We start from the raw sequence: 26,882 nt of genomic DNA on the forward strand, positions 1-26,882 counted from the left end.
ATTTTTTCTTCAAAATTGTCCCTCTTTGTTTATAGCGCAAAAAATAAAAACCGCAGAGGTGATCAAATACCACCAAAAGAAAGTTCTATTTGTGGTAAAAAAAAGGACGCCAATTTTGTTTGGGTACAACGTTGTGCATAGCAAACCCCTGCACTCTGTACACAGTGCACCACTGAACCCTGTACTCTGTACACTGTGCGCCCCTGAACTCTTCACATAACGTACTCCTAGTATTTATTGCCCCAGTTAAGATACCTCCACTGCAATTTGGCCACACCCATAATTTGATGCGGTTCTGTGGGGGGCATGGTTGAGTTATTGCACCTAAAAAAAAGCCCTGCATAAATTTATATAGTCTTACAGATGCAACTGGCCCTTTGAGGACAAACATAATGTTGATGCGACCCGCAATGAAATTGAGCTTGACACCCCTGCGCTAAATCATCCTAAATCATCCTTTATCAACCTTTTTAACATAAAGGAATCCTTGAAATAAACTTCCAGCCGCAGGGAATCCTTGCCAACATATCATTTATCTACAGCTCACAGTACAATGGTATGATGATGGTCAGTGGGAAGAATCCTCCTTACATTAGTGGTCAGTGGAAGAATGTTTTACATTGGTGGTCAGTGGGAAGGATGCTCCTTATGCCACGTACACACGACCAGACTTTACGGCAGACTAGGTCCGAAGGGATTAGTGTCGTCAGACAATCCAATCGTGTGTGGGCTAGTCCCATCATTTAAAAAAAAAAAAACGAAGGGACCTAGAAATAGAACATGTTTCAAATATATCCGACGGACTCAATTCCGACAAAAAAAAAATAAAAAAAATCGGGAAAACCATCCGTGTGCTGGTCCAATGGACCAAATACGACGCAAAGGAAACTATTGGCTACTGGTTATTGAACTTCTTTGTTTAGTTCCGTCTACATCATCACGTTCAAAACTAACTTACTTTCAAACGGACTTAGCCTGTTCATGTGTGGCCAAGTCCGTTCGGAAAGTCTGTCGGAACTCCGCCGAAAGTCCATCGGGAAGACCGCTGGAACTAGTCTGCCTGGAAAGTCTGGTCATGTGTACGCGGCAATATATTTGTAATGATTTGGAAGGATGTTCCTTACATTGATGGTCAGTGGGCATAATGTTACATTGTTGGCCAGTTAGAAGAATGTTCTTTACATTGGGGGGGGGGGGGGGGTCAATAGGAATAATGTTCCTTACATTGGGGGTCAGTTGGAAGGATGCGCCTTACATTAGGGGTCAATAGGAATCATGTCTCTTACATTGGTGGCCAGTGGGAAGAATGTCCCTTACATTTGTAATCATTTGGAAGGATGCTCCTTAAATTGATGGTCAGTGGGCATAATGTCCCTTACATTGGTGGCCAGTTGGAAGAATGTTCCTTACATTGGGAGTCAATAGGAATAATAGTTTCTAATGTTGGGAGGTCAGTGGGAAGAATGTCCCTTACATTGGTGGCCAGTTGGAAGAATGTTCCTTACATTGGGGGTCAATAGGAATAATAGTTTCTTATGTTGTGGGTCAGTGGGAAGAATGTCCCTTACATTGGTGGCCAGTTGGAATAATGTTCCTTACATTGGGAGTCAATAGGAATAATAGTTTATGTTGTGGGTCAGTGGGAAGAATGTCCCTTACATTGGGAGTCAATAGGAATAATAGTTTATGTTGTGGGTCAGTGAGAAGAATGTCCCTTACATTGATGGCCAGTTGGAAGAATGTTCCTTACATTGGGGGTCAATAGGAATAATAGTTTCTTATGTTGGGAGGTCAGTGGGAAGAATGTCCCTTGCATTGGGGGTCAGTAGAAAATGTGTGGTCAGTGGGAAGGCTACCCCCTCTTACAAATAGCTAAATGATCCGTGGGGTCAGTGGTTATTTATCTGAGAGGCAGAAATTGCCAATTACTCAAGGAACCCCAATTTGAAAAAGGATGGGCTAGATTGTAAGGTCAGCACACCAGGAATATTTACTATTGTGTTTGATTTTACTATGAATCTATATAATCTTCTCTTTTTTTGTATAACATTATAAAGTGCCATTGGAAACGATAATGGCACTATGCAAATGAGTAATATTATTAATTGCTAATGCTGTTTTTGTTATCATTACATCGTACAGGGCCACGGCAATTTTTTTTGCAATACTAATTAATGATTATGGCAGCCTTTCCCTTTGTTAGGGGTTTGTTGAGCTTTTTTCTTCCTCTTAGATAAGTAACTACTGACAACGTTTATCTTTTTAGCCATTTGTAAAGAAAGTATTTTTCCCACCGGCCACAAGGGTAAGGAGCATTCTTCCCAGTGACCATCACGCTAATGTACTTTGAGCTGTAGACAGAGCAATCAATACCAGGAGTTCCCTGAGACCGGAAAGTTATTTTAAGGGTTCCTTCATGTTAAAAATGTTGACAAAGGCTTAAATATAGTATTAATAGTAATAAAACTTCTGTTGCTACTACAACTACTAATATTACAAGTCAAACTAATACTACTATTACTACCACTAGTAACTGCATGATTGCTTCTACTACTAATAGTCGTACTGTTAATTTAATAGTAATACTAGAAACAAAATTTGGGTGGTGTGGGAGTTTAAAGGTGCTTTTCACTATAAGTACATATAACACAATAGTTGTGTAAAAAGTAAATCATTTAATTACATAGATATAACATTGATAATGCATGACAAGGATTGATAAAATCCTTGTCACGCGGCCCCTCTCACTTGTGTCCGCTTTGCGCCATGACATTCACGTTGCATCTGACGCAATGGGTAGAGGTAATAAAGGACCCATGTGGTGGAAGCCATTTTGCTGGAGTCCCTGGGACACATCACGCAATAGGTAGGATGGCCTTGGATCAAAGCACTGTTATTTTAGTGCTTTGCATTGCAGCGAACTTGACCCAAATTAATGTCCTCCCTTCACATTTGTAGGTCTAGTTGTTAACACCCTTGGATGAACGTATGCCCCACCCTTCCTTTGCAGTCCTAGGACCCATGGACTGCCTATAACATGGAGGCAGGTATAACTAGAACCTAATCTAAGATGTTCAATAAATCATGCATCCTACGAGTGAAGGCGTGGCCTGGCCAGAGGGTTATTTATTTCTTGGATTTGTTCCCTTTATAGGACATTAGAATTGGCCAGTGTTGGGTCTTGCAACCGATGCCGTCTGCAGTACCTTTAGGCTCCCAGTCTCCTATTTGAAGGAAGTTGTTAAGTAAGCGTCATTTGTTTGAATAATAAGTTGTTCCAATTGAGTCTATATAGTAATGCCGCATACACACGATCGGACTTTCCGGCAGATTCGGTCCGGTGGGCGAATTCGATCGCATGTGGGCTCCAGACTTTTTCTTCCCAAAAGTCCGACAGACCTAGAAATAGAACGTTTTAAATCTTGGTCCACCGGACCTAGTTCCTATCGGGAAGCCCGTTCGTCTGTGTGCGGGTCCGACAGACCAAATACGACACAAAGGCTACAGTACCTGTCCGCGAGAATGTTCGCGCTGGTTCTCGGCTACAGGGTACAGTACACCAAGCCCGTAGGTCTGGTATGAATTTTAAGGGAAACCCCCTAAGCCGAAAAGATGGCGTGGGGTTCCCCCAAAATCCATACCAAACCTTATCCGAGCACACAGCCCGGCCAGTCAGGGAAGGGGATGGGGACGAGCGAGCATACGCGTGTATACGCAGGTCAGCTCGTTCAGAAAGTCCGTTAGACCTCCGTCGAAAAGTCTGGTCGTGTATACGCGGCATAACATGAACTGATACAGACATGCTATACCTTAATTGATTTACAGGTTACACCCCTTTAGTTGTTTACACTTCATCAATACATACCCCTTCCTGTGGGTGAGCCGGCTCATTTTGGCGATTGTCCTTAGTTGCCTGCATGTACTGGGCCACTGGACCTTACTCCTCCCTCATAATATGGCTCCAAACCCTCAAACGCATTGAGGTAGGAACCATTATCTGGGGACGCTTGGGATTTATGCGGATGTATTAATGTTGTATTTATGTTTAGTTGATATGTATGTTTATTCGTTTAGTAGATGTGATTCCTGAAGAAGCCGTATGGCGAAACATGTAGAACATTAGCGTAGGAAATGACAATTTAACAGCTCTAAATGTGTCCCTCTATCAATGTTATATCTATGTATTAACCACTTGCCGACCAGCGCACAACAATGTACGTTGGCACAGCTGGAAAAATGGCCCTACAGGTACGTCCCCTATAAATCACAGCACTGTGGGTGCGTGTGCCCGCCGCGTACCCAGTGACCATGCTCGCGGGTCCCGCGGACTCAATCTCCACCGGGGGCCCGCGATCGTCCCACGTAGCGGAAGAACGGGGAGATGCCTATGTAAACAAGGCATTTCCTTGTTCTGCCTAGTGACATGACAGAGATCACTGCTCCCTGTCATCGGGAGCGGTGATCACGGTCATATAAGTGGTAGTCCACCCCCCCCCACAGTTAGAACACACTTAACCCCTCGATCGCCCCCTAGTGTTTAACCCCTTCCCTGCCAGTGTCATTTACACAGTAATCAGTGCATTTTTATAGCATTGATCGCTGTATAAATTACAATGGTCCCAAAATGGTGTCAAAAGTGGCCGATGTGTCTGCCATAATGTCGCAGTCTTGAAAAATAAATAAATAAATAAATCGCAGATCGCCACCATTACTACTAAAAAAAAAAAAAAAAAAAAAAAAAAAAAAAAAAAAGGAAAAAATGCCATAAATCTATCCCCTATTTTGTAGACGCTATAAATTGCGCAAGCCAATCAATATACGCTTATTGCGATTTTTTTTACCAAAAACATGTAGAAGAATACATATCAGCCTAAACCGAGAAAGAAATTAGTTTTTTTCTATATTTTTTAGGGATATTTATTATAGTAAAAAGTAAAAAATATTGCTTTTTTTTTCAAAATGGTCGCTCTTTTTTTGTTTATAGCGCAAAAAATAAAAACCGCAGAGGTGATCAAATACCACCAAAAGAAAGCCCTCCTTGTGGGGAAAAAAAAGGACATCAATTTTGTTTGGGTGCAACGTCGCACGACCGCGCAATTGTCAGTTAAAGTTAAATAGTCAGTGGCGAATCGCAAAAAGTGCTCTGGTCAGGAAGGGGGTAAATACTTCCGGGGCTGAAGTGGTTAAAATTATTTACTTTTAAACACATCTATTGTGTTATATGCATTTTATAGTGAAAAGCACCTTTAAAGTCCCACATCTCCCAAATGTTGTTTCTTGTCTATATATAAGGGATGTTGGTGCCATACATATATTTGATTGACCCTGGCCTTGATCACACAACCTTTCAAATTTAATAGTAATTACTACTTCTTTGGCCAATACAACTATTAGAAGTTGAACCTGTCAAACAGATACTACTAACCATTGTGCTACTACTTTTACTATTGGTACTGGTAGTATTAGTACCATTATTAACATGATTGCGCCACTGTTCAAAAGGAGGACATACCATGATATATTTTAATACACTAATGCCCCGTACACACGAGCGGAATTTCCATGGGAAAAATCTTGGATGGTTTTTTCCGACGGACTTCAGCTCAAGCTTGGCTTGCATACACATGGTCACACATAAGTTCTCTGAACTTTCCACCGTCAACAACGCGGTGACGTACAACACTACGACAAGCCAAGAAAATAAAGTTCAATGCTTCCGAGCATGCGTCGAATTGTTTTCCTGTGTAGGAATTTTGCACGTCGGAATTGCTAAAGACGATCGGAACTTTTTCCGACCGAAAAATAGAGAACCTGCTCTCAATCTTTTGCTGGTGGGAATTCTGACAGCAAATGTCTGATAGAGCATAAGCACGGTCGCATTTTCTGACCAACAGCTCTCATCCGACTTTTGCTGGTGGAACGTTCGATCGTGTGTACGTGGCATAAGACAATAAGCAACAGGAATTCTTAGGCCGCGTACACACGCAGGGACTGTTCGCCCAACTTTGTCCGTCAAACAGTTTCGGCAAACAGTCCGCTCAAAATTAGCATGGACGGACATGGCCACACACGACGGACGAACAGTTTGCTGAAACCGTGCGCGATGACGTGAACGGCACGTAGGACGGGACGAAAAATACGACGTCCTATACACTGCATTATAACTTTTGGCGTGAAAATCCTTTCTGAGCATGCGCGCAACTTTGTTTGAAGAACAAGCCTACACACGCGGGGACTGTCCGCTGAAACAAGGTTTCAGCGGACAGTTTTTCGGAATTTCCGAAAAACCTTGTTCAGCGGACTGTTCGCTGAAACTGTCCGCTGAAAGCCCACACACGAGCGGACTGTCCGCTGAAACTTGGTTTCAGCGGACAGTTTCAGCGAACAGTCCCCGCGTGTGTACGCGGCCTTATGGTGCCCAAGAAAGCTTACAATCTACTGTCAGCGATTTTTCTTCATGACTAGTCTTCTGGTGCTCCTGACTGTAAGGACCATGTCACATGGGTGATCCTATGGTTGGTTGGTGACAACTCACCAGTGACGGGATCAGTAAGATTGAAGCTGCTCCCTCACTATTCAAGAGACAGAGATGTTGCCACCACCTTGCTAGTGATTCATCAGCAAGGAAGGAATTTAATAGGAGGTAAGTGGAAGGCTTCCCTGGGTTATGTGTCTCCAGCAATGGAATCGCCAAAGAACAAACATTCCATTACACTCTAGGTCTATGACATTATTACTACCCCGTTTCCCCGAAAATAAGACCTAGCGTGATTGTCGGTGACAGCTGCAATATAAGCCCTAGTTAAAGTCCTTGTAGGTCTTATTTTGAGGGTATGGCTTATTTTTTGGGGAAACAGGGTATACAGCAGTGATGGAGAACTTTGGCACCCCAGATGCTTTGGAACTACATTTCCCATGGTGCTCAACTATACTGCAGTGTAGTTGAGTATCATGGGAAATGTAGTTCCAAAACATTTGGGGTGCCGAGGTTCACCGTCAGGTACACAGCCTATAAAAAAAAAAAAAAAAGTCACATGATGGGTAAGATTAATACCTTGCGACTTCATACGGGTGATGTCTCTGACATAGATGACCGCCAGCTCCAGGATCTCCGCTTTCTCCATTTTAGGATTGTGAAGCTTCTGCAGGAGAATAATCCAGAGAAAAAAAACGGGTCAAAAATGAAAGCCAAATAGTTACAAAACATAGTGTGCATTATAAAATGTCAGGTGCTTTAGCGATTTTCCCTTCCCATCTGGTCAATCCCACTCATACAAATGACGGTGAACCATTTCTCCCACTGGTACCAATGATGGGGAACCATTTCTCCCACTGGTACCAATGATGGGGAACCATTACACCCACTGGTACCAATGATGGGGAACCATTACACCCACTGGTACCAATGATGGGGAACCATTACACCCACTGGTACCAATGATGGGGAACCATTACACCCACTGGTACCAATGATGGGGGAACCATTACACCCACTGGTACCAATGATGGGGGAACCATTACACCCACTGGTACCAATGATGGGGGAACCATTACACCCACTGGTACCAATGATGGGGGAACCATTTCTCCCACTGGTACCAATGATGGGGGAACCATTTCTCCCACTGGTACCAATGATGGGGAACCATTTCTCCCACTGGTACCAATGATGGGGAACCATTTCTCCCACTGGTAACAATGATGGGGAACCATTTCTCCCACTGGTACCAATGATGGAGCACTTGGTTTCTGATTGATACCAATGATGGGCACTATTTCTTCCACTGATACCAATGATGGGGCATTATTTCTCTTACTGATACCAATGATGAGGCACCATGTCTCCAACTGATAGATGATGGAGTCCTATTCCTGCAATGACACCAAGAACTGGGCACTATTTCTCCCACTGATACCAATGATGTAGCACTTTTTCTGATTGATACCAATGATGGGCACTATTTCTCCCACTGATACCAATGATGGGGCATCATTTCTCCCATGGATACCAATGATGGGGCACTATGCTTTCAATTGATATCAATGAGGGGGCACCATGTCTCCAACTGATACTGATGATGGAGTCCTATTCCTGCAATAACACCAAGAACGGGGCACTATTTCTCCCACGGATACCAATGATAGGGCACTATTCCTCCAACTGATACCAAGAATGGGGCACTAGTCTACTCAGTGATACCAATGATAAGACAATATTTCTTCCATCAATACCAACAATGGGCATTTTTTTTTACACCGCTAATGGGACAATATTTCTTTCACTAATACAAACCATTACTCACTATTCCTCCAGATGACAGCAACAATGGGCTACAGGATTCCACTGAAAACCACCAATATTCTCCCACTAATCTCAATGACCATTGACACCAGGCATTTTCTACTACCATTGGCCATAGTCTGGTCCCTCTAAGGTCCCAAAGCAGAACTAGACCCTCATATCCTTTGCAGCCACAAAGCCTGACAGAGAATCTAACATTTTTGTCTCCATCTGAAACCAAACACAAACATTTCCCCTGGAAATAGATTTAAAGGGTTATGCATTGCTATTTCTACAAGGGTCAGTTTTGTATGCATTCCTTTTAAACACCAAGGTAGGGAATATACGGTTCATTTTCATTTCATTTTCATACCCCTTGAAATTTTCCAAATTTTTTCATGTTACAACCAAAAACATCAATGAATTTTTTGGCATTTTATGTGATAGACCAACACAAAGTGGCACATAATTGTGAAGTGGAAGGAAAACAATAAATGGTTTTCTAAATGTTTTACAAATAAATATGTGAAAATTGTGGTGTCCATTTGTATGGCGCCCCCCTGAGTCAATACTTTGTAGAATCCCCTTTCACTGCAATTACAGCTGCAAGTCTTTTTGGGGATGTCTCTACCAGCTTTGCACATCTAGAGCAGGGGTCTCCAAACTTTCTAAACAGAGGGCCAGTTTACTGTCCTTCAGGTTTAGGGGGCAGACTGTGGCCAGTGGGAGTAGAAACATTCCTGGCATCATTGACAGTAAATTTTGTTCCATCATTGATTTTAGAGCGAGAAGTGTGCCCCATTATTGTTGTCATTGGAAGGAATAGTGCCCCATTCATGGTGTCAGTTTGAGAAATAGGGGGGAATTTACTAAAGCTGGAGCTTGCAAAATCTGGTGCAGCTCTGCATAGAAACCAATCAGCTTCCAGGTTGTATTGTCAAAGCTTAATTGAACGAGCTGAAGTTATAAGCCGATTGGCTACAATGCACATCTGCACCAGATTCTTTGTGCACCAGTTTTAGTAAATCTCCCCCATAGTGTCTCACCGATAATATCAGTGGGAGGAATGGTGCCCCATCACTGGTGTCAGTTGGAGGAATAGTGCCCCATCACTGGTGTCAGTGAGAGGAATACAGCCCCATTGATGGCGTCAGTGAGAGGAATACAGCTCCATTGATGGTGTCAGTGAGAGGAATACAGCCCCATTGATGGTGTCAGTGGGAGGAATAGTGCCCCATCATTAGTGACAGTTGGAGGAATAAAGCCCCATTGATGGCGCCAGTGGGAGGAATAGAGCCTCATTGATGGCGCCAGTGGGAGGAATAGAGCCTCATCACTGGTGTCAGTGAGAGGAATACAGCCCCATCGATGGTGTCAGTGGGAGGAATAGTGCCCCATCGATTGTGTCAGTGGGAGGAATAGTGCCCCATCATTAGTGACAGTTGGAGGAATAAAGCCCCATTGATGGCGCCAGTGGGAGGAATACAGCCCCATCGATGGTGTCAGTGGGAGGAATAGAGCCCCATCGATGGTGTCAGTGGGAGGAATAGAGCCCCATCGATGGTGTCAGTGGGAGGAATAGAGCCCCATCGATGGTGTCAGTGGGAGGAATAGAGCCTCATCATTAGTGACAGTTGGAGGAATAAAGCCCCATTGATGGCGTCAGTGGGAGGAATAGAGCCCCATTGATGGCGTCAGTGGGAGGAATAGAGCCTCATCACTGGTGTCAGTTGGAGGAATAGAGCCCCATCATTGGTGTCAGTGGGAGGAATAGAGCCCCATTATTGGTGTCAGTGGGAGGAATAGAGCCCCATTGATGATGCAAGTGGGAGGAATAATGCCCCATCACTGGTGCAAGTGGGAGGAATAAATCCCTATTGATGGTGTTAGTGGGAGGAATGGTTCCCCATCATTGGTGTCTGTTGAAAGAATAGTGCACCAAGGGCTAGATAAAGGCAAGCAAAGGGCCCCTGAGCCACAGTTTGGAGACCACTGATCTAGAGAATTTTCACCCATTCTTATTTACAAAATAACTCAGTCTCTGTCAGATTGGATGGAGAGTGCCTGTGAACAGAAATGTTCCTTTTATAAACTATTTATCATTTTCCTTCCACGTCACAATTATGTGCCACTTTGTGTTGGTCTATCACATAAAATCCCAATAAAACACATTTATGTTTTTGGTTGTAACATTACAAAATGTGAAAAATGTCAAAGGGTATGAATACTTTTTCAAGGCACTGCACCATTTGCCTGGAGCCATGGAAGCCTGCCTACATATATCTATCACATCAGAATGATGCACATAAACAATGGTAATATTTTCTTTGTGGCAACAAACAGATCTCAAATTGGTACACAGAAATATTGTTAATGTTCTTTGCAAAGCTGAAAAAAGTTTAATTGGTTAGAAACCCTTCCATATATCCAGTGACGTGACTGGCCTCAGGAGATACACAGAGATGAAACAAATCATCCTACATAAGTTGTACCTGTTTATCTACAGTCCTCTCTTCTCTACAGCCATTCAAAGTGCTGCATTTATAAAGCTTGTCTGCAAGTTCAGAAAAAAGGGGGCGGGGAGCTGAAATGACACTCTGCAGAGCTCAGTAAGGAGAGGTCTGAGAGCTGATTGGAAAGAAGGGACACACCCCCTTCTCACAGCTTACAGGACAGAGCTGAGGCTGTCAATTGGCTGGAGATCCCTCCTTTGTCACCATTTTTCTCTTGGTGTCAAGAAAACTTGTCAGAAGTGACTCATGCTGAAAGCAGAGGAAGGAAGCAGCAGCAGAGAGAAATGACACTTAGACCTAGTTCACACCTAAGCATTTTTTTTAGTGCATTTTCAGTTTTGCAGAAACACACTACAGTTCATTTAATATGGTTTCCTATTGGGCAATTTCACATCTATGCATTTTATGGAAAGGGCCAGGGACTTTTTTTTTCTGGTTTTTAGTTTCATAGACTTCAATGGATCAAAAACGTGCATTGAAAAATGCAAAATGCACCTGGAATATGCAAACTGCAACCTGCATAGGTGTGAACCAGGCCTTAACTACCCCAATGTGAAGAGGCATCATGAAGAAAGCCATTGCGGAGCTCTACTTCTAGAAATGTTAGTAGCTTGGCTCTCATACTCACTGGATTTACTACAAAGAGTCCACACATTATACAGTCTTGTTCAATTTTCCTTTAGGATTTACCCAAACCATATAATAGGAGGTCAAACCTAAACATTTTCAATTTGTATGCAATCGTGCAGGCCCTTGCACTACATAGTTGAAGGTAAATCTAAGCCCTTGTACACACGGTCGGACATTCCAACCACAAAATCCGTCAGATTTTTTCCGACGGATTTTGTCCGAAACTGGTGTTGCATACACGCGGTCGGATAAAGTTGTCGGAAAATCCGATTGTACGGAACGTGATGACGATCGGTCGTTACGACGGGACTATGTTCAGGCTAGTAGCCAATAGCTTTGGTCTCGTAAATTTGATCTGAGCATGCGTGGCACTTTGTCCGATCGGAATTCTCTACAAACGATTGGATAAAGTCCGATTGGATCATGTTGTTGGAAAATTTTACATCCAGCTCTCAAACTTTGTTGGTCGGATATTCCGACGGAAAAAGTCCAATGGAGCCCACACACGATCGGATTATCCAACAACACGGTCCGATCTGACATTTTCCATCGGAATTTCTGATTGTGTGTACAAGGGCTTAGAATCACTTTTCTCTACCCATCCTAATTGACATACTAGGGCCAGTGACCTACGAAGTATTGAAGCAACAGGAGCTATATGATAGTCAATAGTAGGATTTTGCAAAAGAGGACAGAGGTGGCACCATAGTTTTCTCATGACAGTTTGACTTTAAAGCTCAACTTTAAAAAAAAAAAAAAAAATCCACCCTTTGTGTGGGCCATGGACACTACAGGGTTAATGACACTATATTATGTTTGATGATGCATTGTCTCTGCCTACATATTGGATCCTCAGGTGGAGAGCAATGGAGTGGGCCAGTGCGGGGTCGTGAAAGCCTCCCCTAGTCATAATGAGCAATTAACCCTTAAAATGTGAGGAGGCCTTACTGCAAGGGTGGATTTTTTTTCTTTTCATGAAGGTGGGCTTTATAATCCATAAAGGTATACACAATCAAAACATTACAGATGACAAAAGTAGACAATAACATGAAACGGTCTTAGCCCTTGTACACACGGTCGGAGATTCCGACGGAATGTGTCCGATCGGACCGCTTTGTCGGATATTCCGACTGTGTGTCGTCTCCATCGGACTGTTTTTCCGTCGGAGTATCCGACGGACCAAGTTTTCCAACTTGTTGGTAAAATTTTCAGACAAAATGCTTTTGGACATACTCCGATCATGTGTAGGTAATTCCGATCGGACAAAGTGCCACGCATGCTCAGATCAAATTCCTAGACCAAAGCTATTGACTACTAGCGTGAACGTAGTCCCGTCGTAACTAAATAACGTCATCACGTCGGATTTTCCGACAACTTTGTCCGACCGCGTGTATACAACAGTTTCGGACAAAATCTGTCGGACAAAATCCGACGGATTTGGTTGTCGGAATTTCCGACCGTGTGTACAAGGGCTCAGGCTTTGTTCTCCATCTGAAAAAGCTTTCATGCAAAATTCCTTCCCCTTTAACACAGTAACCATTACACGGCTATGTGCTTGTTGGATATCCCATTCCGAAGCCATGGGCATTAATAAGAAGCCTATCTGCCTTTCTTTTTTTTTTTTTGGTTATAACAGCTTCTACTCTTCTGGGAAGGCTTTCCACAAGATTTCGGAATATATCTGTGAGAATTTGTGTCTGTTCAGGCAAAATAAAATTTGTGAGGTCAGGTACTGATGTTGGATTAAAAATCTGGCTTGCAATTCGCCTTCCTATTCATCCCGAACGTGTTCAGTAGGGTTGAGGTCATGACTTCGTGAAGACCACTCAAGTTCCTCCACACCAAACCCATCAAACCATGTCTTTGTAGGGCTGGCTTTGTACACAGAGGCACAATCATGTTGGAACAGAATGGTCCATCCCCAAACTGTTACCAGGAAGCACACCATTATCTAAAATGCCTTTGTATGCTGTAGTATTAAAGTAGAACTATAGGCAAAACTTTTTCCTGGTGCCTCCATGGCAGCATACATATGATAGTAGCCCCGTCTACTTCCACCCACCTGTCTTTGGCAGGAAGCCAGGAGCTTACTCACTTTCTTATGATATCATTTGCTGAAGCTTCCCATCCTGATAGCTAGTTATTGATCTATCATATGTATGGTGCCATGGAGGCACCAGGAAAAAAATAAAAATAAATTGTATCCTACTTACCGTAAATTTTCTTTTCCTGGTGCCTACCCATGGCAGCATACCGAACCCACCCAGTTCATTCCTAGCGATGTACAGGGAATGGGCCGTCCTGTGGGTGTTAACTTTTTATAGCTATGCACTGGTCCTGTGGGTGGAAGTAGGCGGGCTACTATGATATGTATGCTGCCATGGATAGGCACCAGAAAAAGACAATTAAGGTAAGTAGGAAACAATTTTCTGTTTTCTTTCATTTTGGATAGCGCAAGGGAGGGTTATAACCCATCAGTTTTTCTTTTTTTTTGCCATCTGTGTCCTATTGTGGAGAATTCCCATTCACTTCTTGTCCAATAGCCACACAGGAAGTGAAAGGAAACCCTTTCAAATTAAGGGAATTCCTTGGGGTCCCCCAGGTCACCAGATCTAGTGTCCCCATTTGAAGATTTCTTCTCAATTACTTTTCTGGGGAGAACACAAAATTTGGGATTTTCTTTTACTTTCACATGAATGATAATGGTAAACAGGACAAATGGAGAGGGTGAGCCTAGCTAACAGGGGCACAGACAGCAATAAAAACTGACAGGTATTCTAGTCCATCTCTTCTCTGTCGAAAAAAAAAAAAAAAAGTTTTGCCTTAATTATACTTTAACATCACCCTTCACTAGGAACACCTGAACTTCGTAACTTGGAAGGGTGTTCTCATACTTTGGTCACATAGGCAGGCATTACACTGGACGTAAAAAGTAACTGACTCTTATCCTATGAAAATTCAAACAAAAAGTTAATCAGCTCACTGGGCTTATGGAAGTAAGCATAGAAAACGTCAATGGAATTACTACTACCGTGTTTCCCCGATAGTAAGACACCCCCGATTGTAAGACGTATCGGGAGTTTCAGAGGGGTTGGCTAATATAAGCCGTACCCCGAAAGTAAGACATATGTCTTACTTTCGGGGAAACACGGGGGTATTGCCGCCTCCAGTGGCGTACTAAGAGTGGGTGGGGGGTGCGGGCCGCACCGGGTGCCACACCCTGGGGGGGTGCCAGGCCAGCGCCCTCCCCCTCCGACTGAAGAGACAGCGCCGTTCTGATCAGTCTCGGGCAGCGGCTGTCACTCACAGCCGAGGAGAGTGAAGCCGCCTCCCCCTCCTCTTGTATGGCTACACAGTGCTGTCCATGAAGGAGAAGGAGGGGGAGACGGCTTCACTGAAGCCGCCTCCCCCTCCTCCTCCTCCTCCATACACAGCACTGTGTAGCCATACAAGAGGAGGGGGAGGCGGCTTCACTCTGCTCGGCTGTGAGTGACAGCCGCTGCCCGAGACTGATCAGAACGGCGCGACGCAACCACAGAGAAGGGGATTATTGCGCCAGGTCCCGGATCACTGCCGACAGGTGTCACTGGCTCTGTGTCCTCCCGGTACAGGTCAGTGCTGGTCATACAGAGAGAGACCAAGGAGGGGGAGGGGGGGGGTGTGAAGAGATTCTCTGCAGCTCTTATTATGTAACCGCAAGATGCAGCTGAGGAGGACTACAAGTCCCAACATACCGGGCTGTGTGGGCTTACAGTTCTCCTCTGCTGAGCATAGCAGCTTTGTATGCTTGGACTTGTAGTCCTCCATAGTGCAGCCTTGCATGCTGGGACTTGTAGGCCTCCTCTGTAGTACAGTGCAGCCTTGCATGCTGGGACTTGTAGTCCTCTGTAATGCAGTGCAGCCTTGCTTGCTGGGACTTTTAGTCCTCTTCTGTAGGGCAGTGCAGCTCTGCATGCTGGGATTTTTTTCCAATATAAGACATAGTGGGGCTTTTGGGGATAAAAAGAAAGTAAGACACTGTCTTACTTTTGGGGAAACACGGTAGGAAGTCACTTGTGCACATGAAAATACTCCCCCTCGGGTCAAAAATTAACCTCAGACTTATTGACTTCTTATAAGCTCCAAAACTATTACCTATGAGTTATTATCAGTTCATCTGCACTGGACGAACTTTTTTCTTCATTTACCTTAAGGCCGGGTTCACACTGCTGCGGGGGGAGATCCGGATGTGATTCGCACCGCAAATCACATCCGATCTCCGTAGCGATGCGAGTTCAGCCATACAGATAGAATGGCTGAATTCGCATCGCTCCCGCAGCAAACTCGCACGGGACCCTTTTTTTGGTCTGCAACAGAATCGGATCGCATGGGGGTTCACACCATGCGATCCGATTCCTGTGCGAGTTGGCAGATCGCACTGCGATATGCGGACGGATCTGGGGGTGTCATTAACATATCATTGACACTCCCAGCCGTCCGCATAGGGCAGTGTGAACTGCCGGCGGGAGTCGTGCGATACGGGAAAACACCGCGGATTTGCGGCGTTCCCGCATCGCAGCGGTGTGAACCCGGCCTAATGAAGGTTTATAGGTTATGAAAGGATTGAGTCCTTCTCATGACATCTATAACAGTGTATCAAGCCTTATTCTCCGTACACACGGTCGGAATTTCCTACGGAAAATGTTCGATGGGCGCTTGTTGTCGGAAATTCCGTGTGTAGGCTCCATCGGACATTTTCCATCACAATCTCCGTCACACAAAATTTGAGATCTGGATCTCAAATTTTCCGACAAAATCCATTGTCGTAAATTCCGAGCGTGTGTACACAATTCCGACGCACAAAGTTTCACACATGCTCGGAAACAAGCAGAAGAGCCGCACTGGCTATTGAACTTCATTTTTCGCGGCTCGTCGTACGTGTTGTAGGGTCTCCGCGTTCTTGACGTTTGGAATTTCTGACAAGATTTGTGTGACCGTGCGTATGCAAGACAAGTTTGAGCCAACATCCTTCGGAAAAAAATCCATGGATTTTTTTGTCGGAATGTCCGAACGTGCGTACGGGGCATTAGTATGTCCAATCAACAGCCTCTCAACTAAGGATCCTCCATAAGGTTTCCAGAGGTTTCTTGAGCAGTGAGCAATAGAAAAAAGGATCTCCTACCTATGCTTATACGGTCTTAATTTATTTTATTTTATTATTTAATTTCAAGGATTACAAAAATGTTGTACAGAACCGGAGGATGTAAAATCTGCCCAGGATGTCAAATAGAAGGTATTCGTTTTTATTGTTATATAAAAAAGGTTCTACAATTTGGTAGGCACAATGTACCTCAAACTTTAGGTATAAGTATTTTTAGCAGGGGATCCCTGAGACCTTAAAGTGGTGGTAAACCCCCCTGAGACATTTTTACATATAGGTAAGCCTATAATAAGGCTTACCTATATGTACTGAAAATATCTCCTAAATGTGTGCCGTTTAGGAGATATGTACCTTGTAGCGCCCCAATGAGGTCATCGGCGCAGTGAAGAAATGGCCCTCCGTGTTGTTTCTTCCCCAGCGTGTCGTGACTGGTGGCTCCCACGAGCATGCACGGGAGTGACGTCATGCGGCTCTGGCCAGCCACAGAGCCGGAGTCTGTGGCCCCGGAAAGGAAGAGGGGCAAAGATGGACACTTCTACCAGTGGGGACAACGCGGGCTTCCTTTGCACACATAATGGGTTAGCATGCGATGCATACTAGCCCATTTTGCATTTACTTGGGGAATAAAGAGGAAGTAAAAACCCATTCAAAAATGTGGAATATCACTTGTACACTTAAATAGTCTGACATCTCTCATAAGTAATCCAACGATAATATCTCAATGGTTGAGTTTCAAGGCCTGCTTTGGCTATTATGACCATTAATTGTTTGGATTTAATTTGTGATCTAAAGGAAAGGGGACTGTAAAAGCTTGGAATTCACAAACAGTGCTGGAAGCTGAGATCAAGAATTCTTACTGAGGTCATAAAGGACAGAGCTAGCCAACTAGCAATTTAACCCACCTAAAAATTTATCAACTTTGGTTGGATTGGCAGTAAAGCTAATCTACTTCCATGCTTGACTAGTGTAAAATCAGGCTACTCAATATGAAAGCAGTGCAGAAAGTGGAGGGCTTGCAATACCAAGTGGAGGGCTCAAACTTTCCCTCTTGGCTCTCAGCAGAGAAAAGTGCAAAGAACCTCCCTATACTTATCCCAATGAAATAACTCATTGATCTCTTTGACTCATTTGATAAAACCTTCTAACCACCTTGGAGACTAACAATGGACAATACTCAGTTGAATACTCTAATGATTTTTGGTCAATTTGATATTTTAATATGAAAAGTTTGAAAAGCATACTGGGCTTCCTGGGAAAACTGTGGTAATCACTAGTTCAGAGGTCTCCAAACTGCTGCTCTTTGCTTGTCTTTATACAGCCCTTGGGGCACTATTTCTCCAACTGATACCAATGATGGGGCACCATTCCTCCCAATGAATCCTTCAACTGAGCACTATTCCTCCCACTGATACCAACAATGGGGCACTATTCCTCCCATTAAAGCCAATTGTGGGACATTTTGAAGGACGATAAACTTGCCATCTCTTAAGAAAGTTTGGAGACCCATGTACTAGTTAAAGGCGACCTACGGGCAAAAACTGACCCATTTCCCCCTTGTTGCTGCTATTAAAATAATGACAGGATGGCCCCCCAAAACAAAGCTTTTTCCTAGATCTCTTTGATTGCCCGCTGCCTCTCTTTAAAAAGGTTAGGTTGGTTGCATCTGCCAGTACCTGTGCTTAGCCGAGAAACACATAAGGCAGCACCAGAAGAACGTGAGTATTTGCGGGGTCAAACTTTCATTTATGTTATGCAAGTGGACAGCTTTTTGATCTTAGATCCACTATAAAACCCTTTTTTAAAGCCCAAGGCATGTGAAACACTAAAAAAACTTCACCCGGTGCCAAAAACACATAAAGACTGAAACAAAAACGTGCAACGGGTGTACACAAGACCTCTAAAATCAGAGGGCCTTGCCCTGATCCCCCAGAGCGTGAGGTTCCAGATGGGAACTGGGGTACTTTACACTTGGTCCATCTGGCCGAAACCACTCCACTCCTTTTCTCTGGAGGGTCTGGCCGAAACAGACCCACCCAAGTACTTGGTGGGGCTCCCCTTGAGAGAGGACAAACCAAGCCAGAAGGCCATGTCCACCCCCTCCCAAGACCTTCAGGGCAGGTCCGAGGACCTACACCCTACCAGTCACACGTGCAAAAACTGCGTACAAACATGAAAATACAAAAAGTGACAAAGGCTTAAATAAAAGAAAGTGGGGGGAAAAGGAAGTAGAGAGGAGAGTGAAAAGTGGTCACTGTATGAAACCCTTACTATATCTGTCAGCAGAGAGGTTGCAGCCAAGTCCCTGTTGCGAGTCATCCAGGATTTACTTTTAGCACAGAAGCCCTAAGGCAGGGCTGGCCAACCAGTGGCCCGGGGGCCACATTTGGCCCGCGGAGACCTCTGATGTGGCCCACGACCTCCTGCTCTGGAATGGCGGGTTAGCAAGCCCAGATTGCAGGTTGCCGACCCGTCATACCACAGCATCAGTGGTGTGAATGAAGCTGGTGGTAGAAGAAAAAATCCGCTGCAGAGCAGAGCCCCATAAGCCGATGCTTCCTGTACAGCACCGGCTTTTGCCACAGGCAAAGTCTATAGCAAAGTTCAGTTAACCCGCAGGATAGACTCAGGTGCACTACGCTGCCCACACGGTGTGGGTAAACTGCAGCACATCAGTATGAAAGATTTAAGCCCTTTTCATGCGATCGGCCGTACCCAATCACTTCTACAGAGCTGCAGATGTAAATAGACTTTTGTCCGTTTACTCCCACCTGCCTCCAACCCACTAAAAAAAAAAAAAAAAAAAAAAAAAATCTGTGGGGATCGGATTGGAGGGCCTATAGAGTAGCCATAACCTGTCATCCGCCCGCTCCGCTCATTGTGGCCCGCGATTGGTTACCAAGTTGCTTAAGTGGCCCTCACTCTTAAAAATGTTGGGCACCCCTGCCCTAAGGAAAAGAACTTACAGAGCTTGCATATAGCTCCCCCTATTGGCTGCAAAGAGTAAAAATAAAATTCATAGGCAATATTTTACATGTAGTGGATAAAAAGAAATAGATATCCAATTCTCTAAATTTTTTTTTTTTTTAGGGCTGAATAAGTGATAAAGAAAGAATAGAAACACATACTCACCTTGATGGCTGCAAAACCGAACCCAGCTGCAGCTGTCCCCGCCATCTCCATGCTGAGAACTGAGCAACCATTGACTGTTGATTGCTCAGTTCACTGTATTCAGTCTGCAGAGAGCCGATGACTATCAGCCACCGCCTCTTTGCCCTGTCCCCTCCAGGACTTACTTGAGCAGCTGGCTCAATCTCCCAGCAGCTCACTGAGAGGCTGAGCCAGCTGCCTGTCTTGGTATCTGGGTGGATCTCGACTGTGAAGTCAGTCTCTCCAGACTCTGGACCGACTGAGTGACTTCAGCCCACAGTGGACAGAGGACTCAGGTGACAGGAGTGCAGAACTAAATGCAGAAATGTAGGTCCAAAACAGCTTTGGTCCTACTTCTCCTTTAATATTATTTGCTTTAAAAGTAGAACCATCTTAGAAATGCCACCTTTACTTGGTATGACCTGGCAACAAAATGCCATGACAGTAGATAGTACAGGAGACAAGTACACTCCCATTTATATATATATATATATATATATATATATATATATATATATATATATATATATATATATATATATATATATATATATATATATATATATATATATCTCCACATACATATACACACACACACACACACCTTTTGGTCTGTCAAGTACAATACTATTAAAAGGGTTTTTAATATCTGTTTGATAAGTGCAAATAACACTGTCAGTTTTGTCCAAAATCCTGTGAACTTACTGGAGATGAGGAAACGGGAGAGAAATGAGAGCAGGATTGGAGAGGGAGATAAGAAAGGATTATGAAGATGAGGATAGGGGCTGGCGAGGGGGGGTTATGGAGATGAGGCAGGAGTTATGTAGAGGAGGATGGCTGAGGGAGAGAAGATGAGGGGTTATGGAGACGAGGATGGCAGAGAGAGATGAGGGAAGAGGAGAGGGGGTTATGGGGAGGATGGGGGGGGGGATGATGAGGAATTGTGGAAATAAAGGGAGGGGAGAGAGACATGAGAAGGGGTTATGTAGCTGAAGATGTGGGGTGGAGATGAGGAGGGGTTATGTAGAGGAGGATGGTGGAGGGAGATGTGGAGGGGTTATGTAGAGGAGGAGGATGGGGAAGGTAGATGAAGATGTGGGATGGAGATAAGGAGGGTTAGGTAGAAGAGGATGGGGAAGGGAGATGAGAAGTGGTTAAAGCGGAGGTCCACCCTAAAGTGGATCTTCCGCTCATCGGAACCCTCCCCCCCTCCGGTGCCACAATTGGCACCTTTCAGGGGGGAGGGGGGTGCAGATACCTGTACAGTACAGGTATCTGCACCCACTTCCGGGATAGCTCTCTGCGGAAAGGGGCGTAGATTACGCCCCTTTCTGCAAGTGCCCGCCCCTTTCCGCAAGTGCCCCGCTGCCTGCTGGGAAACACAGAGATCCCAGAGGCAGCGGGGACCGTCCTTATTGCGCAGCGCGACTCGCGCATGCGCAGTAGGGAACCGGGAAATGAAGCGGAAAGGCTCCACTTCCTGATTCCCATAGCCAAGATGGCGGCGGCAGCACCCGAAAGACGATCGAGAGATCGGCTTCAGGTGCCGACATCGCGGGCGCGCTGGACAGGTAAGTGTCACTATTTTAAAAGTCAGCAGCTGCAGTATTTGTAGCTGCTGGCTTTAAAAAAAAAAAAAAAAACACGGAGTCCCGGCGGACTCCTGCTTTAAGGACATGGAGATGAGGAGGGGTTATGTAGAGGTGGATGGGGAAGGGAGATGAGGAGGGGTTATGTAGAGGAGGTGTTATGTAGAGGAGGATGGGAAGAGATGAGGGGTTACAGAGATAAGGAGGGGGGGGAAGAGGTTATGGAAATGAGGATGGGGGGAGGTTGGGGGATAATAAGGAATTATGGAAATCAAGATAGGAGAGAGAGATGAGAAGAGGTTATGTAGAAGAGGATGGGGAAGGGAGAGGAGGAGGAGTTATGAAGATGAGTAGTGGGGAGGGAGATGAGGATGGGTTTTGGATGAACTGTGGACATATCATGTAACCGTAGTAATACAGTATTTCTTATCAATTATATTAATGATTTAAATCTCTTGCTTTGGTGTATATTTTGTGGATATGTATACGTTGCAGGCACAGTTGCCTATTATACAATATATACAGATTCTTCATCTGTGTGCAAAACTTTGTTTCAGCATTTAAAAAAACAATACATTAGAGCTGAATTATAGGCACATATAAGAAATAAATGCAGCTCTGCAATCAATAAATATATATATTTTTAATCAGAAGTACTGCCAGTACCTGTCTGTGGCCTGGTATCAGCCTCTTGCAGTCCCTGTACAACAGGGCTGGAGTGTGAAAGGAAGAAGAAGCACAAGGAGCCAATCGCTCTAAGCATTGAAAAGAAGGCGTGTTATGGATTACCTGGTCTCAGAGGAATGATGCTTGCCATCAGACTTGAGGACATCTAGTGGCAGAAAAAAAGCACTGCAGGAGAAATCTCTGGATTGAAGGTTAATTTTGCAGCAAACGCTGGTATTTTTAAATTGATCTTTTAATAGGTTATTCATTTTTATCTTGTTTTTGACTGGAGTTCTGCTTTAAGATCTTGAAATTCACTATACACTAAATACCCGTCTGGCGATCTGCGTTTTAAATCATAGAAAGAATGGCTTAGTTCTCACGGCCTTGCGATTTAAAAATAGCTTTGGCTACACATACAGATAGATTAGGGAGTCTATTTATGAAACATTCGTTGAATGAACGTCACACACATTTCACGCAGGCTGAACAAATATTGGCTGTATTATGTAACAGATGAATTCCTAGGATCATCAGCTCCATCTACTGGCCAAAATGCAGTATAGTGTTCTGAAATCCCTCAATGAGAATATATATCTCATTTTACCCACTAGAGGGAGCTGATGATCATTGCAATTAATCTGTTAGAGAAACGACTGCTAAAATTTGCACAGATGTGTGTGACATTTGTGTGTTATTTTAACTGACAATTGCGCAGTCGTGCGATGCTGTACCCAAATAAAATTAATGTTATTTTCCCCCCACAAAGAGAGCTTTTAGATCACCTCTGCGTTTTTTTTTTTTTTTTGGCGCTATAAACAAAAAAAGGCCGACAATTTATTTTTTTACTTTCTGCTGTAAAACATACCCAATAAAAAAAAAAATGCTAAAATTTTTTTTTTAATTTCTTCATCAATTTAGGCCAATGTGTATTCTGTTACAAATTTTTGGTTAAAAAAATCCCAATAAGCGTATTGATTGGTGTGTGCAAAAGTTATCGTGTCTACAAACTATGGCATATATACTGGATTATTTTTTTTTATGATTTTTTTTTTTTACAAGTAATGGCACCAATCAGCGACTTATAGCGAGACCGCGATATTGCGGTGGACAATCGGACACTAACTGACACATTTGACACTGTGCAGGAACCAGTGGCACTAATACAGTGATCAGTGCTAAAAATATGCACAGTCACTGTACTAATGACACTGGCTGGGAAGGGGTTAAACATCTAGCGCAATCAAAGGGTTAAATGTGTGCCTAACCAGTGTTTGTGTTTACTATGTGTGCTGCTTTTACTAAGGGATATGATGGATTTTATTTTATGCTTTGCAGTAAAACAAAATCTGTTCCCCCGTCAGAATGGAAATCTGCCTTCTTTAAAGGAGATCCGTCGTGTGTCTCTGCGCGACGATCGGCTGGTGCTGGCGGACATCCAGTGCCCAGCACTCGCAGATCAGTGTGCGCCCCCTAGGTGGAAGTGCAGAAACATGTATGTACAGTATCTCACAAAAGTGAGTACACCCCTCACATTTTTGTAAATATTTCATTCTATCTTTTCATGTGACAACACTGAAGAAATGACACTTTGCTTCAATGTAAAGTAGTGAGTGTACAGCTTGTATAACAGTGTAAATTTGCTGTCCCCTCAAAATAACTCAACACACAGCCATTAATGTCTAAACCGCTGGCAACAAAAGTGAGTACACCCCTAAGTGAAAATGTCCAAATTGGGCCCAAAGTGTTAATATTTTGTGTGGCCGCCATTATTTTCCAGCACTGTCTTAAGCCTCTTGGGCATGGAGGTCACCAGAGCTTCACAGGTTGTCACTGGAATCCTCTTCCACTCCTCCATGATGACATCACTGAGCTGGTGGATGTTAGAGACCTTGCACTCCTCCACCTTCCATTTGAGGATGCCCCACAGACGCTCAATAGGGTTTAGGTCTGGAGAGATGCTTGGTCAGTCCACCACCTTTACCCTCAGCTTCTTTAGCAAGGCAGTGGTCGTCTTGGAGATGTGTTTGGGGTCGTTATCATGTTGGAATACTGCCCTGCGGCCCAGTCTCTGAAAGGAGGAGATCATGCTCTGCTTCAGTATGTCACAGTACATGTTGGCATTCATGGTTCCCTCAATGATCTGTAGCTCCCCAGTGCCGGCAGCACTAATGCAGCCCCAGACCATGACACTCTCATCACCATGCTTGACTGTAGGCAAGACACACTTGTCTTTGTACTCCTCACCTGGTTGCCACCACACGATTGACACCATCTGAACCAAATACGTTTATCATGGTCTCATCAGACCGCAGGACATGGTTCCAGTAATCCATGTCCTTAGTCTGCTTTTCTTCAGCAAACTGTTTGTGGGCTTTCTTGTGCATCATCTTTAGAAGAGGGTTCCTTCTGGGATGACAGACATGCAGACCAATTTGATGCAGTGTGCGGCGTATGGTCTAAGCACTGACAGGCTAACCCCCCCACACCTTCAACCTCTGCAGCAATGCTGGCAGCACTCATACGTCTATTTTCCAAAGACAACTTCTGGATATTATGCGGAGTGTGTGCGCTCAACTTCTTTGGTTGACCATGGTGAGACCTGTTCTGAAAGGAACCTGTCCTGTTAAACCTCTGTATGGTCTTGGCCAATGTGCTGCAGCCCAGTTTCAGGGTCTTGGCAATCTTCTTATAGCCTAGACCATCTTTATGTAGAGCAACAATTCTTTTTTTCAGATCCTCAGAGTTCTTTGCCATGAGGTGCATGTTGAACTTCCAGTGACCAGTATGAGAGAGTGAGAGCGATAACATCAAATCTAACACACCTGCTCCCCATTCATACCTGAGACCTTGTAACACTAATGAGTCACATGACACTGTGGAGGGAAAATGGCTAATTGGGCCAAATATGCACATTTCACTTAGGGGTGTACTCACTTTTGTTGCCAGCAGTTTAGACATTAATAGCTGTGTGTTGAGTTATTTTGAGGGGACAACAAATTTACACTGTTATACAAGCTGTACACTCACTACTTTACATTGTAGAAGAGTGTAATTTCTTCAGTGCTGTCACATGAAAAGATAGAATAAAATATCTACAAAGATGTGAGGGGTGTACTTACTTTTGTGAGATACTGTATATATACGTGATTCTGCATGGGAAGGCAATGCTGCAGCAGTAAACCTGTTATAGGGCTGTTCTTAACTGGTAGAATGTCACTTTTCCAAAGGCTTTTGTTATGTCTTCTCTATCCCAGCCATCCCGATGTGTTTGTCTCCCACCTCCTCCGCGGAAGTTTTGAATTATCACATTTCTGTTTGAAACGTTAAAAAAAAAAAAAAAAGATATTTGGTTCCATCACTTCTTGGAGATCATCTCCCATCATGCACCACAAAATAGGGCATGGTCACCATTCTGGACCACACCTCCCTCATCACTACACCACCTCTTGTATTATTTCCACCTTCTTCCCTTAGGCGTGACCATACACATTATAATCTGATTGTACAATCTCATTTAGATTTGGGTGATAAACCCCCAAAAGAGGCTGCGGAACTTTTTTTTTTTTTAAGCGTGTAGTGTGGCATTTTTTACCCAGACTTTTTGGTGCGCTTGCAGTGCGTTTGTTGCGCGCCAGAAGCATGCCTGTTAATTGGCATCCCCTTAACCTTTAATGGCAATGCAAGTGTAACTTGCGTTTCCAGCGGGTGCCGCAAAGCAAACGTTTTCTGTACATTCGGTAATGTACATGGAGCCTCATTGTTCTTGTGGAAACATCTAGAATAGTTGTAGCGCAGGTTTTTTGGTGCGTTATTTCCATGACAGACATATGGCAGCCTGCTGATTTCAATGGGCTGTACTACACATGGCAAAGTAGCTCATGGGACATGCTGGCGTGTTGCACAGTTTTTTTTATTGAGCGTTTTGCTGCGTTTAATGCTCGTTTTCTTTTCACGTGGCAAAATGTGTTCGATTCTCTTTTTGTGATGTTGTTTTCAATCAATGGCACTGAAATTGCGACTAGTTAATTTTAGGTGTATAAAAGGTGTCCCTGGAAGTCTGTTATGCTCACTATACACTATATATGGGTAAAGGTGGTCCTGGAAGTCTGTAATTCTCACTATACAGGTATAAAGGTGTCCCTGGAAGTCTGTAAAACTCACCATACACTATATATGGGCAAAGATGTCCCTGGAAGCCTGTAATTCTCACCATACAGGTATAAAGGTGTCCCTGGAAGAAGTCTGTAAAGCTCACCATACACTATAGATATATAAAAGGTGTCCCTGGAAGTGTGTAATGCTCACTATACAATATACACATGAAACGGTGTCCTTGCAAGTCTGTAATTCTCACTATACAGCTATAAAGGAGTTAGTGGAAGTCTGTAAAGCTCACCATGCACTATACAATTTTATTGTAAAATCTCTGTACAATCTTCTTTGCATCTACCAAAGCTATACAATAGGAGAACACACCTATCTATCCAATCACTTTGTATCCAATCAGGCAGGCCCCTGCACTACATAGTTGATGGTCTATATCTAAAAGCAGATTGTACAATCAGGTGGTATAGTGTATGGCGAGCTTTACAGACTTCCAGGGACATGCCGTTTTCAACACTACAGCCCTCCTCCACATAGGCTGGTATGTTCTGGTATGTGATCGCTCAGCTCCTGCACACTCTGCCAAAGTGAATAATCTGTGCAAGATGAAGGTAAGGTACAAAACTATTGAAGACTGTATGGAGAGAAGCTCGCCGACAATATCTGCATTTAAAAACATTGAAACTGCAGAGGGGGGGTGGGAGCAATCTCCTGGAGGAGGAGGGCAGGTGCAGGGTGTGAGTTAATGAGGTCAGCTGCTAAGTACTTCCTTCTGACGGTTTTTACATCCCAAATACCAAATTTCAGGA

General features: G+C 44.0%; 1 protein-coding gene across 1 annotated transcript in view; it reads right to left on the reverse strand.

Moving 5' to 3' along the window:
- HES7 (hes family bHLH transcription factor 7) overlaps window positions 1-26,882 on the reverse strand; it is a 53,846-nt gene that overhangs the window by 4,551 nt on the left and 22,413 nt on the right. The window contains exon 3 of the mRNA XM_077470625.1: window positions 7,055-7,142. Within this exon, the coding sequence (XP_077326751.1) occupies window positions 7,055-7,142 (88 nt within the window). The remainder of the gene's footprint in view (window positions 1-7,054; window positions 7,143-26,882) is intronic.

Source organism: Lithobates pipiens, unplaced genomic scaffold (assembly GCF_037356315.1).
Source record: "Lithobates pipiens isolate NorthernLeopardFrog02 unplaced genomic scaffold, aLitPip1_a1.2 Scaffold_8, whole genome shotgun sequence".
Lineage (NCBI taxonomy): Eukaryota > Metazoa > Chordata > Amphibia > Anura > Ranidae > Lithobates > Lithobates pipiens.